Source organism: Pyrus communis, chromosome 11 (assembly GCF_041283825.1).
Source record: "Pyrus communis isolate YQ-2024b chromosome 11, ASM4128382v1, whole genome shotgun sequence".
Classification (NCBI taxonomy): domain Eukaryota; kingdom Viridiplantae; phylum Streptophyta; class Magnoliopsida; order Rosales; family Rosaceae; genus Pyrus; species Pyrus communis.
The window spans coordinates 24,742,906-24,758,716 of record NC_142575.1 but is presented as its reverse complement, the minus strand read 5'-3'; the positions used below and the strand labels follow the sequence as shown (position 1 = coordinate 24,758,716).

Genomic DNA, 15,811 nt, shown 5'->3' with positions numbered 1-15,811 from the left:
TGTTTTTTGGTTGAGAGCAGTCATGGAACATATTCGAAACACTAGTGGTCTTACTACCGTTGTTGACCTTCCTACGACGATCTTTGAAGACAATGCAGCATGTATCGAGCAGTTAAAGAAATGATACATCAAGGGAGACAATACGAAGCATATAGCGCCAAAGTTCTTTTATTCTCATCCGCAACGACATCATCAGAACATTGAAGTCAAGCAAATCTGTTCCCAGGACAACCTGGCTGATCTCTTCACCAAGTCATTGCCCAAGTTTACTTTTCAGAAGCTCGTCCAAAGAATCGATATGTGTAAATTATCTGAATTGAATCGATTGTGGTTCTCTTATTTGGAAGTTATGTCTAACTCAGGGGGAGTATCCTAAAGCATACTCACTTGATCTTAATGTACTTTTTTTCCTAAGATTAGGAGCAACTTTCCCACTGGGTTTTTGCTACCTAACGAGGTTTTAACGAGGCACCCATCCTGGGATGATCGTACTCTGTTAAGCTCACTACTTTCGTCCTGTTTGACGTTTGTTTTAGACATTATGCATACTTCTCACTTTTCTCCTTAGTCTATGGGTTTTCCCCATACCTTGGATTTTACCATAGCGAGGTTTTGTGAGTTTTACTACCACTGCGTACTTTCTTTAAATTTGAGACTCGTATTCGCGCGTTGTGATGACGAGCTCATCAACTGTTCTACCTTATCTGCTGAAGATCTGATGCGATGTTTTGTTTGAGTATTTACACACTGAATGGGGAGTGTTGCGGTCATATTTAGAATAGGAATGTGATTATGTAAATCCTAGTGTATCTAGGGATATCTTTGAATATTCCCTTTAGTTGTTAATATCCTTTTAGAGTTGTAATCCTAAAAGGGTAATGATTTAACCTATACTACTACTATAAAAAAAAGGCACAGTGGGATGATACAACACACACCTAACAATTAAATCTATCTCCTTTCTCTCTTATTGCTGTTGGCCTCCCCCTCTCTATTCCCTTATAATAACTCAGTTAAATAGACCTACAACATGAAGCATATTTTTAAGGAAGCGAACTTTGTGGCGGATGTTATTGCTCGTGAGGGTTTATCAGCTGTTAACCCTTTAATCTGGGAATATTGTCTTCCTTCATCCGCCACGGAAGCTTTTAGATTTGATTGTACTGGCACGGGTTGTACTCGTGGTTTTGTGCTTTAACATTTTTTATTTTGATAAAAAAAAAATATATATATATATATATATATATATATATATATATATAATTCTATAGAACCGGAAGTTCTAAATTGAAATAATATAAGAGTCTTAAAATCCGAAGTCCTAAAAATTAATTGGACTCAGACCTGCAATTACGAGAGTATATGAATTTGTATAATATAATTTTTAGGATTAAATACTTAAAACTCCCTAACCTTTTGGTATCATTCCAAATTGATCTCAATTTTTTAAACATTCCAAATTGATCTCAATTTTTTAAACATTCCAAATAAGTACCCAACTTATTGAAAATATCACATCCATTAAGTCCTAATTTTTTTTTTCGCTAAATATACATGTGGCAATAATGGATCCCACTTATTTGCTTACTTGTACACTAAAATACTAGTAAAAATAACTTCGAAAGGACATGAAGATGAAAAAATAAATAAACAAATTCATGAATAAAATGGAAAAGGTCAAGAAACCGCCTAACAAAGAAGAGGGTTCAGAATTTAGATAGAGTTTCAAGGAGCTTGTTTCTGCTTAGGTGATTTCCTCATTCACCGATTCTTGACTTGTAAAGCTTTCAATTTTTCTTTGTAGGCAGTGAAAATGGTGGTGACCACATCATGGCAGTCCACACCATTTTAGCAACCTGCATGGCTTTCTTCTTGATGTTAGCAACTTAAGTTGTAGGGTGAAGTTTGTGGTTATGCGTTGGGTTTAGAGGTGATGACCTGAAGAGGGTAGTGGTGACCGTTAGTTGGTGGAGCCCATACTTCCATGACCTTCTATTTACATTGGAGACAAGTAAGCACTTTGGGATTTAACGTATGTGATATTTTTAATAGAATGGATACCCGTTTGAAATGTTTAAAAAGATTAAGACCAATATGGAATGACACTAAAAGATTGGGGGAGTTTTAGGTACTTCATCCTTACTTTTATTAGTACATTACACATTCAAATTATTTTGTGTATATTGAGTCCTATACACACGCTATCATGATATTGTATATTACTACATAATTATAATCAAAGATATCAGGACCTAAGTTCTTGATTTGAATCATGCTAGGACCTGAAATTTCTCAATTATGACTATGAAAGACAAGAAATTAAAGCCAAAAATAAAAAATAAAAAATAAAAAAAATCCAAACCTGGAGCTTATTAATCATTCTTACATAGAAAAGAAATATAAATCATGATTTGAAGTCATTTGATTCAAAAAAGAAGAAAGCTGAGGGCATTTGAATCTCACTATTCTTCTCACATAGACGATTCATGTCTAGAACTTGTAGTTCTGAAACTCTTGATTTTACGTTGTCTAGTTTTATTGTTATATTGTTCTATTAAGGATTCAATCTCCAATATCAAATTTATGCAGTATCTGTAAGAATTTGTGCAGAAGTGTAGGTGTATTTTGGCCAGATGTTTGATGTTAAATTGGTTTAGAAAAGTCTTATTGAAAGATGTTTGGATGTTCTAGTTTATATATGATTGAAACTCAGAATGTGGATTCCTACAAGGATTCTAATAGGAGAATCAAAAGGATTGTTTGTCAATATAAATAATGGTAACTACTCTCACAGAAAAAAGCGCTCATTATTAGACTTACACCTATCTAAAGTCGAGCATATTCTTCTTTCGATAAAGATCAGATTATTTCTTACAGTATCTCTATAGAACTTACATCTAGCATAGATTTCAGTAGGCTTCTTGAATTATTTCAAATCAGCCAACCTGCATGGACTTAACAAACATCTAATTTCACCTCCAAAACTAACGTCTACAATCAAGATTGTGCAAAGATTGTACAACAAAAACAAAAATCCGTACAGTATAGTCGTTTTAAACCACAGAGAAATAGTTTGGCCCCGCTTGCTTCCAGTATTTCCCCCACATTTTTAGAACCTGCAATAGTTTCGTAAGCTTAAATCTGTCAAAACCAATCAGACAAACAATGCTATAAACCATCCTCTTTTGCAAAGATGACGACACAGAAAAAAACAGTAATTAGGGTATCAAATTTAACTTCTCCTTGATGATGGTTTGAGAGATTACAAATATTTTACTTAGTAATCTCTTTAAGACTGGGATTAGTGTCATCGTTACAGTACGTATTGACATTTCTGCAGATATACAAAACAGGATTCTCAACAATTTAAGACTCCACAACAACCAAGTGTTAAACAGTATACTCATTTCCTCCCACTGTCACTGACTTCTAAATCAAGAGGAAGTTAATTGGTTTTAAGGTTGTACTTTGACAATTATGCAGTTAAAAGTCAAGAATATTTCACCAACCAAATGCATAAAACTGTAAGCATAAAAATTTATTTACATATGATTATCTCAAATCCAATAAACATAGAACTATATCTAATACATGAGAATATCAGGAAAGATTTATAAGCCACAAACCGCAAGCCTACTCAGTCCAATCTTCAACATTGATAGACTTCCCAGCCCGTATTTAAACACACAACATAATGTTATATTAATATGTTTATGTATGCAAATTGTAGCATAGAAGCTTCCCCATCATTAATTGAAAGTAGGTTCTGCAAATTCATTTCTGTGCCTATTTTTCTCAGAAAAACTAGCATGGAGGCCTTACAAAATAGGTCTTATATATATATAGCCCAAAGTAAGTTAACTCGGGATGATGGGTCAAAACTTGAACCTAAGCAAATTCATCTTTTAGCCTTTCTTGATCCAGTTCCAGTGCAAAATTGCATGTTTCCAGATTGGAAAGTTCAGATTCTTTCTTGTACTCTAAGTTGATGTCACAACTGAATATATTTGGCAATGAGGAGCCAACAAAGAATTCCGTGGTAATTCGTATTTGTATCCATATTAGTATCATGACAATAAAGGACCAAGAGAAGAAGGAACTCATTTACCAAGACGGTGAAGAAAAGTCACCACAAAATCATTGAAGGAAATAACATATATGAACAGTAGGAATTATAACAACTCTTCTGCCTAGTATTGCAAACTCAAAACCCATCCTAACCAACCCAAGAAATTGAAATTCTCAAATACACATGTCACCTCCAAGCTCTTTTTCTGAATGGCCCGACCACAAACCACCCACCCCCCACCACAAACACCAACCCCCACACCCCCCCCCCCCCCCCCCCCCCCCCCCACACCAAAAAAAAAAAAAAAAACTAACACAAACAGGGAAAATCTGAAAAAAAAGGGACCAAAATAGAATCACAGCAGGTGAAAACAACAGATTTTAACCCCCAAATACACAACTCATCCAATTATTCTAACAACTTAAACAGAGGTAAGACAATTGAAAAGAAGATGAAGTCTCATGTGGACCCTAACAAATGGAAGAACACATAAAATCGTAAAGCATAGAAAAATCAGTATTGATTATCCCTCCACATTGACAAGCAGAAAAATTCAAGAGAAAGAATCAGAATCTCACGTTCAGCTAAAGCATCGCGGTAAAGCCAATAATAGATCAGCACAATCCATTCAGAATACTTCCTTTGCAGTCAAATAGCAGGTCCTACGAACGTCGGCAGAAACAGTAAGTAATGGCATTGTTGACAAGACGAATCTGCATTACATATCTCAACATTGAGTCTGGATATCATACCCTGCAATTTCACGTCCAAAATAACCTGCTTATACTGAAAGCTCTGGAGCACCTACGCAAGAGATTACACAGTAACAATCAGTAGAGGAACCAGCGAACTATATTTGTTAAGATTTTTGCATTATTGACACATTTATATTTACAGTAGAGAAATTTTTTCGTATCCATAATTATAAGCATAGTGATTCTTCAATGCTGCAACTAGGATGGCTCTTAATTTAACCAGCAAATTTACGCAGCAAATAATTTGATATGGTATCATAGAACATTACGATCGATTTAGACAAAGAAGAGGCATTAGATTGTGATATCTGAAATAATTGACACTGTAAGATTCAGTACTTCCTAGATGAGTGTACAGGATGAGTTCGGATGCTCTGCTTATATTTTCCATGTTAATGTTATGATCAGGTCCAAACTATGTTCTATCTAATATAAAATGTTGTTTCTGTTATAACATCGTTGAAGCCTACAAAAATGGGTAGAGAAGAAATGGTATCAGCGCTTCACCATTGAATGGCATACATAATGACTTTATTAACAATTTTGAGCACATACTTTATTCCTCAAGAGATGTGAAATACCCGAATATCATGTATTTATTTGCGACTTCATTTACTTACTAGAGTGGTACAGATGTGGAACTATCAGTAAGACTGGTTTATGAATTTCCTAAATTTCGGGAAGAAGAAGAGTTCTATATGTTACAGATACAGGCTCATTTTTTTCATATACATACTTTACATTAAATGGATGAGGGATTTAGGCTAAGCCAAACAATGGGCCGGCATAATAAATTAGCATCAAACTCACTATTCATGAGTCGAACTTACTTGTATTTCATAAAATCTCCATGGCAATCATCTCATTTTGTAGGACTAGGATGTGATTGGACAATTGTAGAATTCAAAGCCTTCCGCTAAACATAAACAAACTTGATAATCTATTGAACAGGGATCTTCTATTTCTACAAAGAAGCTATATATGAGCTTTCGTTATACGTTAAAGGTGACAACTTCAAGGCATGCTTCCCTGCTAAGAAAACCTTCCGCTGGTCGATCTTATTCTTTGAGAATCATTTTTGTGTTCACTCAAATCTAGTCTGTCTTTGGTTAAGCACCATTCTCAAGGGTGTCATCAACGGTGTACCTCTGAGTCTTAACTAATTTTAAATCAACCAAACCGAAAAAGAATACAACAGGAAAAGGGGACAGTTTTATAGGATTAGTAGCATGCCGACAGAGGTAATAATACTGCACTGCCGAGCAAATGCATTGAACAATGGCAAGAACTAATCCAAAAATTTCAGGGAATGTACCATAAAGCATGTTATTTGGAGGTGGATAATAAAAGCACCATAACTTTCCCCCTCCTCAATACAACTCTTTCCTTTATACCATTGTGAACGAGCTCCCAGATGCAAGCAAGTATGGCCACAATTGCCAATAGCTTACCAATTAGTGCATACCGAGGCTTACGTGGGGAGGAAACCTGATCACAAGCAGCCGACAGAATCTCTAGGCCAAGGTTAGCGAGTAACAGGATCCACTCTGACGAAGTTGCCAGCAGAAGTTATACGAACCTTCCCAGAAAGAGGGAGGAAACTGGAGGTGTAATAAAGTATTCCAAATCCCGTGTTGCAGGCGGAGGGGAAGAGCGAGGAAAGAGGGAGGAAGCTGCTCATTTCTCCCTTATTACTTTGGAATATCCTCTCTCCCTACCTATTTCCAAGTTGCAGCTCCAATGCTCTGCCAAAGTCTCGAATTCAAGGCAGGGGAACCTCGATCGAGAGCCCTGGTGACAAGAGAGATAACCAGAGAAGGCATTTGAGCTCTTAATCATGAAAGGTATAAAATTGCTTACCATGTTCCATGGAAGAATATCGATGCTCAATGTAGAGATCTGATTCCTGCTGCCTCCCCACCTCAGGTGGCATGTCTTTTCGATCTATTTCAATTTTTATCGTCGGGAATTTGTGTTTATCAAGTTCTATTTCTAACCTCTCTTTTTAATTTATTTTCAGATCTTCCGGATTGATTAAGACAAACTACAAGGATATCCGTTTAAGGCAAATCCTACGCAATTCATGAAATAAGGCCATACAAGTAAATCTATAACAGAAATACATACAAATCTATATGGAATTATAGAATCCATTAAAATGTTTAATAATTAGTCACTTTATAAAATGTCATTTAAAATATTCTGAAATTCAAATCGATTACACCCTCCAATTGTACTTTAAAACCACCAAACAAACATAGAAATAGAGAGCCACGGGGGACAGTCTCATGGGATTACCAGTTTGCTGATGGTGGAAATAATACTGCTCTGCCGAGCAAACACATTGAATTACAGCAAGACCCAATCCAAAGATGTCAGGCAACGAACGATAAAACATGCTATTTGAAGATGCATCTTTACCCTTCTCCTTCATTTGACCGTGAATGAGCTCCCAGATGCAAGTAACCACACCGACAATAGCCAACAACAAACTGATTAGTGCATAAAGAGGCTTGCGTGGGGAGGAAACCTGATCAAAACCGGCCGACAATATTTCTAATCCGATGCTATTGAGAATAAAGATGCACCCTGATGGAGTAACCTACAAGGAAGTTATAATAATTTCAAATGAACCAGCTCACAAGAGATTTTTGAAAAAATGCTGGTTCAACAAGTATGATCAGTTAAATCATTACTCTTGGCCTGCTATGTGCTTGGACGAAAACAGTGTTTTCACCGTACAGATCACCAACGCTAATTGCAACATCCTCGCTGGGATTTGAACCAACACAAGCCTGCAGCTATGAACTTTATGAGCCCTATTACTATCTATAAGCTTACTATTAGAAAAGAACAAAATCACACGTAAATAGTGAAGAAAAACAAAGGAGACAGGTAAAAGCGAGTCGCTGGGGTTGAATTCATCAGAGCCCTGAGAAAATCAATTCAACTGAAGTTTTAAAAATATTGCAAGCCAATATGTCAAAGTTATAATTTTTGGTTTAATTATGGTCATGGGTTTTAATATCTTTCCTTACCACATTGTCTTGCTCCTGATGGTCACCATCAGCATGAGGACCAGTGCAATGTAAAGATGACCTACTTGGAATGAAAACATCAGAGCCCTGAAAATGAAAGTAAGTTTTTAGTTACAAACTTGCAATACAATACGAGAAGTGTAGATGGTTTAATAATGGTTATCAGTTTTTACTACTACCACTGCCCTATTTCCCAGCTTATCATTGTCAGTGCAAGCACGGGGACTCACGCTGAGTGGACGCGGTTCACTGGAGTTGGTACCATCACAGACCCGAAATTGTATATGTTAAATGGTGAGGTGAAATTTAGAAGATGTGTTCACCATGATTAGGATTAATAAACTTACCACCTGGTGCGATGCAGAGTTGTTGTTGTCATCATGGGAACCTTCCGTAACCAAAGATGACCTGCTGGGGTTCTCATAGGTGTACAAGCGATCAAATCCTGAAAAATCAAAACGAAATAATGAATAAAAATCATTCAAAAATGGAGTTTGACCATCTAACTAAGCCCATAATAAATAGACCACTTTTGAGAAAAATTAAACGCCTTTGGTAAGGGAATTCTGCACCAAAGTAAATTATCAGCTATCTGAAATTCTCTTTTTGCAAGTACGAATGCTAAACGGATCAGCATCAATCCCAGACTAATTTGCACCTTTTCTTCCATTCAGCACTATTTTGTGGCATGCTTTTTTTTTTCACAATCTTTGATAAAGAGTGTTCGTTTTCACAACCCTATCCACGATATTTTTCCCTTGCCTTTATTAGCACCATATATCCACTTTGACCTTACAGTCGTCTTGTGAAACATATTCTCCAACCTAGAGCATCTTTAATGGAGTATGCAATTGAGTAGGCAAAGTTTGACTATATCTATAAAGTAGGCAATTTTGCCTACTCACAATATTATAGGCAAAATAGGGTCATATGTCTCTATTTACAATAAAGTACTTTATCTGGAGGAATAAGACAAGTAACATCTATATGTCAATATAATACATTTTTTCCTTTTCCCTTTGTCTACACGATGCTCTTAGAAGGAAAGTTAAAGTCATACAGCAGACCAAAAACGCAATCACCAATTACGTATTTCGCACTCTGATTTTTTTTTAACATTCTATTTATATCACTTGTCCATTATGAATAATTAAACTTTTACGTACAAAAAAAAGATCATTCTGAAGGATTATCTGGTCATCAATCTTTTACTGTGCCCTCTTCTCTAATCATTAGTTTTCCTAAAATTACGTAAATAATCAATATAATCTCTTTTGTCTTGCTTAACCTAACACTTAAGATTCTAAACTAGTCTAGTCGTCCCTAACTGTAACTTAACACTTCGGCTTCACCAATTCATCTCTTAGGCCATCTCCAACTAAAGTTGGGCCAAAAGACTCGTTTTAACCATCTGACCTTCTAAGAAATTAATATTTTAATGAACAATGCAAGACCATATTTCTTACTATCTCCAACCGAGAGGTCAGAGGGCCAAAGGCCAAACATAGTCTTGTGAAAAGAAATCATCTCCAACCGAGGGTCAAAGGGTCATAGAGGCAAACATAATTTATTATTTTAATTGAATTACTATGGTTACTTAAATTAAATTACCTCAATAAATTTATGTTATGAATTGTCAATAATTTTCATGTTGTAAAATATTTTTTTTATGTTGTTTAATGTTATTATTTAATGTTGTTTAATGTTGACCCCTTGAACCTTTTTTGTCCAGTGGAGCCCATGAGCCATTTGGCTTGGCCTTTGGTCAAAGATGATTTTCGAGCTATTTTCAACCCTTTGTACCCTTTAGACCATCTCTAATGGTTGGGCTAAAAGCTAAATTTTTTAGCTTGGAAAATTTATCTTTTAGCCCAGAAACAGCTTTTTTACTCCAATCGTTCTAGCCTAAAATTTTAGCCCGGGATTATTAAATAATGAACTTTGGCTTTTTTTTTTTTGTTAAATTGAATTTAAAAAAATAAATAAATAAATATGTAGACTATCGTAAATTAATTTTATGAACATTTTAATCTAAAAAAATTTAAATTTTGATAAATATTGGGTGAAGTTCACTCCGATTTCTGGGCTAAATTTTGGGGGGAATTTGACATTAGTTTAGCATTTAGCATTTAGCCCAAAATTTCCCCTTGGGTTGGAGTGCGATTGGGGGGAAATTTTGAAAGGTAATTTGATTTTTAGCCCACCATTGAAGTTGGTTTTAGTTGGAGATAACCTTATATACTAGTCTAAGCCCACACACCGTGTGTGTGAAGCAGTTTTTTTGCTTTTCGGGAAAATGTGTGGGAGAGAGAGAGAAGATTACATTAGTACTCGTGATTTTATTATGTGATATCAGACTGAATTGTCTTTTTGTGTTTTTTTTTTTTTTAAAAGACTAAATTGTATTTTCATTGTCTTTTAATTGAAAAAAGAATTTTGTTAACATGTAGTTTAAATTAATACTCGTCCTTAACCAAGGCAAAAGTACAAAGGCACCGATCACCACCCAGGCCGTCATACACACCCGACTTGTATCCACAAACTAGCTAGTTAGGCAGGAACTCCTTTCTCTCCTAAAGGCAAAAACATACAAAAAAGGACTAAAGGCAAAAACATACAAAAAAGGATCATGTTTTCTCTAACTCAATGAACACCATATAAACATCTCCCCTCCTTTTCTCCATATATAGCATTTGGTTAATCTAACGGAAATTGCCAGTATCATGCACAACGACCTTGCAGGCATGGGTCTGAACAGTTCAGATCAGACTACAAATAATAAGCTCCACCGTGTTCAATCAAAGGAATAACCTACACCAGTAAAAACAAAGTAAAATACAAATTGAATTCCTCCTCAAATTTGCAAGTGTATTCTACAGAACCTTTTTATTTAGGCCCCAAAGATTCAAGAACCAACAGAAAGAAAAACAAATCCATTTTTATGCTAATGAAAGAGTAAGCTGTTTATCCAATAATGTTGAGCTTTTCCAACAGAACAAAAGGCTCAGAGAAACCTGAATAGGGGGGAAAAGAACGGCAGCGTTGCGTCACTCGCGGAGATTGGGATAGCTGAAAGTGATGATACAGTGACTTGCTGCGTGATATGGGTTGTTGAAGACACATTTTGCTTGCTTCACGCACCAACTACTCAACTCAACTGAAACAGAAGCAGGGTTCTTATTAAGCTTTTAATATTTACAGCAGGGGATACTATTTACATATATGTGAAATGTAGGAAAGAAATTATAGACCTTTCTCTCTAAATCAAGAACCCTAATTCTAAAATACAATTTCAAGAACCATTTTTAGCCAGTTGAACATCAATAAGAGAAAGCCTGTCCCTCTTTTAAAAAATAAAAAATAAAAAAATAAAAAAATAATGAAAATGATTTAAATACTTTGAAGTTTTAACGTAAAAACAAGATAAAAAGTAAAGTAAATAGCACCAAGATTAATTTTTAATGTTAAAATATGATTTTTCGTTAAAATGAACCGTACGAAAACTTTTCGTAAAAATTCCCTTTAAAAAGAGAGAAAAGAGCAAGAGAGAGAGATACCGGAAGGAAAAGAAGAGAGCAAGCAGAGGGAGCTGATGAAAGAAAGAAGTCTATGGACCTTCTTCACTTCTTCACTTCCAGGTAGAAGTGAAATAAATAAGAAATCTTCTTAGTTCATGCGATAAATTAGATGTTAAAGGCCCTATATATAGTTTCCAAAACTAAAGTTTCCGAGAAAAAAAAAAGAATTTTTTTTTTAAAAAAACTAAAAGGAAGAAAGAGCCAGGAAACTGCGGGTTGAAAGAGAGGAGTCCCACGTCGGTGGGTCCCAAATAACGTGTTGAAGAAATAACTGGGATTATCTCCGGATTCCAACCTGCAGAGCAATCTAAGCAAAACATCTCGTTCTTTCATTTTTACCTTGTTTTGTTTTGCACGAGAATTTTTAATAATTTAAATTTATTTCTGGCCCCAAGATCAAAAATGGACGGATGGGATGTTTTGCTAAGTTTGCTCCGTGGGATCCTTAGGGTATCGTTTGGTATGCAGACGGGACGGGACGGAACGGAATGGAACGGGACAGGACGGGACGGGACAGGACGGTACGGAACAGAGTGGGAGCAAAGATGCCCTCGGATGGAAACAAGGAGGAAGAAGAAGGAGACGGAGAGGTTATAATTTTGTGTTCTACGGATGTGGAACGAGTCGTTCCAGGGGGGTGAGGTGGAACGAAAATTCACCCAAAACTCGTCCCGTGGAACAGCTCGTTCCACCCGTTTTAGGCGCACCAAACGTGGGACGGAACGCCTTGTCCCATTCTGTTCCGTCCCGTCACGAGAATTTTTAATAATTTAAATTTATTTCTGGCCCCAAGATCAAAAATGGACGGATGGGATGTTTTGCTAAGTTTGCTCCGTGGGATCCAGGTGATCCCAGTCCAAATAAAAGGAAGAAGGAGCCAGGAAACTGCAGGTTGTAAAGGTAAAGAGAGGAATCCCGCGTGGGTGGGTCGCACGGCACAGTGCTCAACAAAAATAAAGTAATTCAAATACTAGAGTATTGGACCGAACACCGACGAAAAAAAATGGAGGTGTCGATACTCATAGAGCCACCAGTCCCCAATGCCTACCCCTGAGAAAACCGTGTTGCCGTCTCGAGCACATTTCTCCCTTCTTAGTTTGGAATATCCTCTCTACCTACCTATTTCCATTCTCTTCAGTTTCCCACTCTCTATTTTGTCTCCTTCTATAAAAAGAATATAAAAAAAATTAGCATAAGATATCGACGTGGCCATCTAAGTGAGGGAAAAGAATCCTGCTCTTCTTAGCTTGTCTGCTGCTCACAAGCCCAAGTTGCAGCTCCAGTGCTCTGCCAAAATCTCGAACTCAAAGCAGGGGAACCTCGATCGACAGCCCTGGTGACAAGAGAGACAACCAGAGAAGGTAGTTGAGCTCTTAATCAGCCAACCATGGAGCAAGAATATCCCCGTTTAAGGCAAACATCTCAATTTGTAGGACTAGCATCTTATCGGACAATTGTAGGGTTTATTTCAATACTCGCAACGATTAATACTGGTAAACATTAAAGAACTTGTGAACAATGTTCCGCTTCTATACAAGCATTATATGATCACTTGAATCCAGTCGTTGCTTATGTACCATTCTGAAGGGTGGCATAAACGGCTAATCTCAGATTCTGAACAAGTTTTGTACGAAGCAAAACAAACGAACAGAAAACTAGTATTGTGGTCAAAATGTTCAGTTTAAAAATAATAGGGCAAGTAGCATGGCGACGGTAGAAATGATACTGCACTCCCGAGCAAATGAATTGAGTAATGGCAAGACTTAATCCAGCAATTCAGGGAATGGACAAAAAATCTTGTTACTTGGAGGTGGATAGTAAAAACACCATAGCATTCCCCTCCTCCTCAATACAACTCTTCCCTTTTTACCATTGTGGACGAGCTTCCATATGTAGACAAGTACAGCCACGATTGACAACAGCATGCCAATTAGTGCATAGTGAGGCATTGGAGCATCCCCAATAAGGGGCTCTAGGACTGGAAAAGTAATGGATATATTCCATTTTAGAACTCCGAAGAATCTTTGGGGTTTATAAAAGAATATCTCACAATGAAAAGCTATATCTTTCGAGCTCTATATGAGATTATATATATTTATTTATGTAGTAATTTGATCAAGTGATGACTTTTTTTTTTGTTAGCTTTTCTTAAGTTGATTTTTTGACGTGCTATTTTATTATTATTATTATTTTTTTTTATGAACCCTTCAATCAAAAAAGTTCAAATTGTGACAAAGTTAAATTTCATCACTTATGAATCGTTCGTTGGATTACATTCCCTTATATCAATCTTATCCTTTGAAAGAAACAAACTCCTACTTCACCCTCTGAAATAATTTGATTTTCACATATAACCTAAATTTCAATTGATATGAAATTGGGTAACAAAATTTTGTTGTGCCTTGGCCCGTTCGTTAGTGTGGAACCGAGATTCAGATTACAACCTCACCAAAATCACACACAGTTGAACAAAATAAAATACAAGAAATAAAGACAGAGAAATTTACGAGGTTCGGCAAAAACCTGCCTACGTCCTCAGAGAGATATTGCTCTTCACTAGGAGAAAAGCAGTACAAGTTACACATGAGTTAAATCGTCATAACCCAATCCCATAACCCTTGTACACCCACTCACAGAATTTTCCCAAGAGCCTCACTCTACCCCAAAAGTTCTTTCACAAGAGATCTTTCACTCTAGCTCTCTTGATTTCTCTCACCCATGCCCATGGTAGAGCCAAATGCTCACACCATCTCTTTTGGATGCTTTTCTTCTCTCATCCGTATCCTTGTTTTGCCAAATGCTCTCTTTTTATGCTTTTCTTAATCCAAACCTTCTCCCACAAAACATGGCTTTGAAAAAACCACAAAACATGGCTTTGAAAAAAGCCACAAAACATGGAGCAATTTAAGCCACAAAACAAGCCACAAAACAAGGAAACATTTGGCCATTATCCAACAAATTTTAAGTCCAAAAAACCAAAATTTTAGACCACAGCCCAAAAATCTCAAATCATATATACTAAAACTTAATCTATAGTGTTTTGACGGATTTTCCCTTCAATTGTTATCTATTTTCAGCCTTTTCCCTACACGTCACAATAAATTTACTAATATGCCCCTCCTGTACACGTGTTGCTCATCGTGTAAGGGAAGAAAGTTGGAAAAGCAGAGGCTCTTTCATTTGTTTACACAAAAGAATTTCTTGAGCTCTCCCCCTCCCCACTTTCTCCACGAAAACAACACCTCCAGCCCTTCTCCTCACACTGTGACAACTTCCTTGCCAATTCGAGCTGCTCAACCATGCATCAACACCTCCTCAACACGTTGTCTAACTTGCTTTCCGTCCCTAACCCGTTCAACTTCAATTGCAGTCCATGCTTGCCTTCTTTTACGTCCAAGGATAATTGGTATCAAATATTTGCATTTTCATTATTTGAAGCAGGTGACACCATTTTTTTTTGAAAATTAATGGCTCTGATTTCAATCATCTTGCAGAAGATTGAGAAACATAAGGTTGGAGGACTTACAAAAAGGGTCATAACATACCACAAACCTAGCAATAACCTCCTATTTTAATTTTTGGTAACCAATGCTCTTATTATTGTAATAAGTATGTGTTATATTCTTATTCATTGTAAGCCTATAGATGCTTATCAAAGATAAAAGATACAAGTTTGGAGAACATTATTATATTATCATTCTCTACTCTCTATTATTTCCTCATTAGTTTTATAACAGGCATTATAATTTCTGCGAAGTCTCAGTTGGGCTATAACCCACCCAAACCCAGCCAAGGTTGGATCCTACACTAACAAATGATGCATTTTTTGAACACTTCACAAATATCTATTGAACGGTGACAAACGCCACTAAAACTGTACTGTAGTTGCAACAAAGAATCTCTCCTCACTTGCACCAACTCTCTCATTCGACAATAAAAAAAATTAGGGGAAAACAAATGGAAATGAACCATCAGACGTATCTAACTCCGATTGTGAAGCAAATGGAGGAAAGTCAAGCTTCTATGTTCCTCAAACTAGAGGAATCGCCATCCTTCTAAAACGACGCGCCATTGTAGCGGCTTTTCAACGCCGGTTTCGTCTTCCCCTCCCTGATTTCTCCATTGGCGACACGACTTGGTTCCCTGATTTTTCCTCTAGAAACAGCATCAATCCGACTTCTCTGCTATCAATTTGGCTCTTTCCAATTTCAATTGTCTTCTTGTTTCTTTGATTATTGTCCGGGTTAAAAATCTGAGAAAGAGCCCTACACATTCCTCTAACAAAATATAAACACAAATATAATTACAACGGAAAGGAAGGCATAGTATCACAAAGTGAAATATAAACACAAATATAATTACTCGACTTCA

At 36.5% G+C, this 15,811-nt stretch overlaps 1 protein-coding gene across 1 annotated transcript; it reads right to left on the bottom strand.

The window, feature by feature from the left end:
* Window positions 1–6,983: 6,983 nt before the first annotated feature.
* LOC137743820 (uncharacterized) lies at window positions 6,984–11,554 on the bottom strand. The gene is made up of 7 exons (XM_088680315.1): window positions 11,420–11,554; window positions 10,877–11,019; window positions 8,210–8,307; window positions 8,042–8,140; window positions 7,863–7,949; window positions 7,521–7,625; window positions 6,984–7,426 (listed from the first exon to the last, which is right to left on the bottom strand). The coding sequence occupies exons 2-7, from the start codon at window positions 10,983–10,985 to the stop codon at window positions 7,043–7,045; spliced, it is 882 nt and encodes a 293-aa protein (XP_088536441.1). The 5' UTR covers window positions 10,986–11,019; window positions 11,420–11,554; the 3' UTR covers window positions 6,984–7,042.
* Window positions 11,555–15,811: the final 4,257 nt, after the last annotated feature.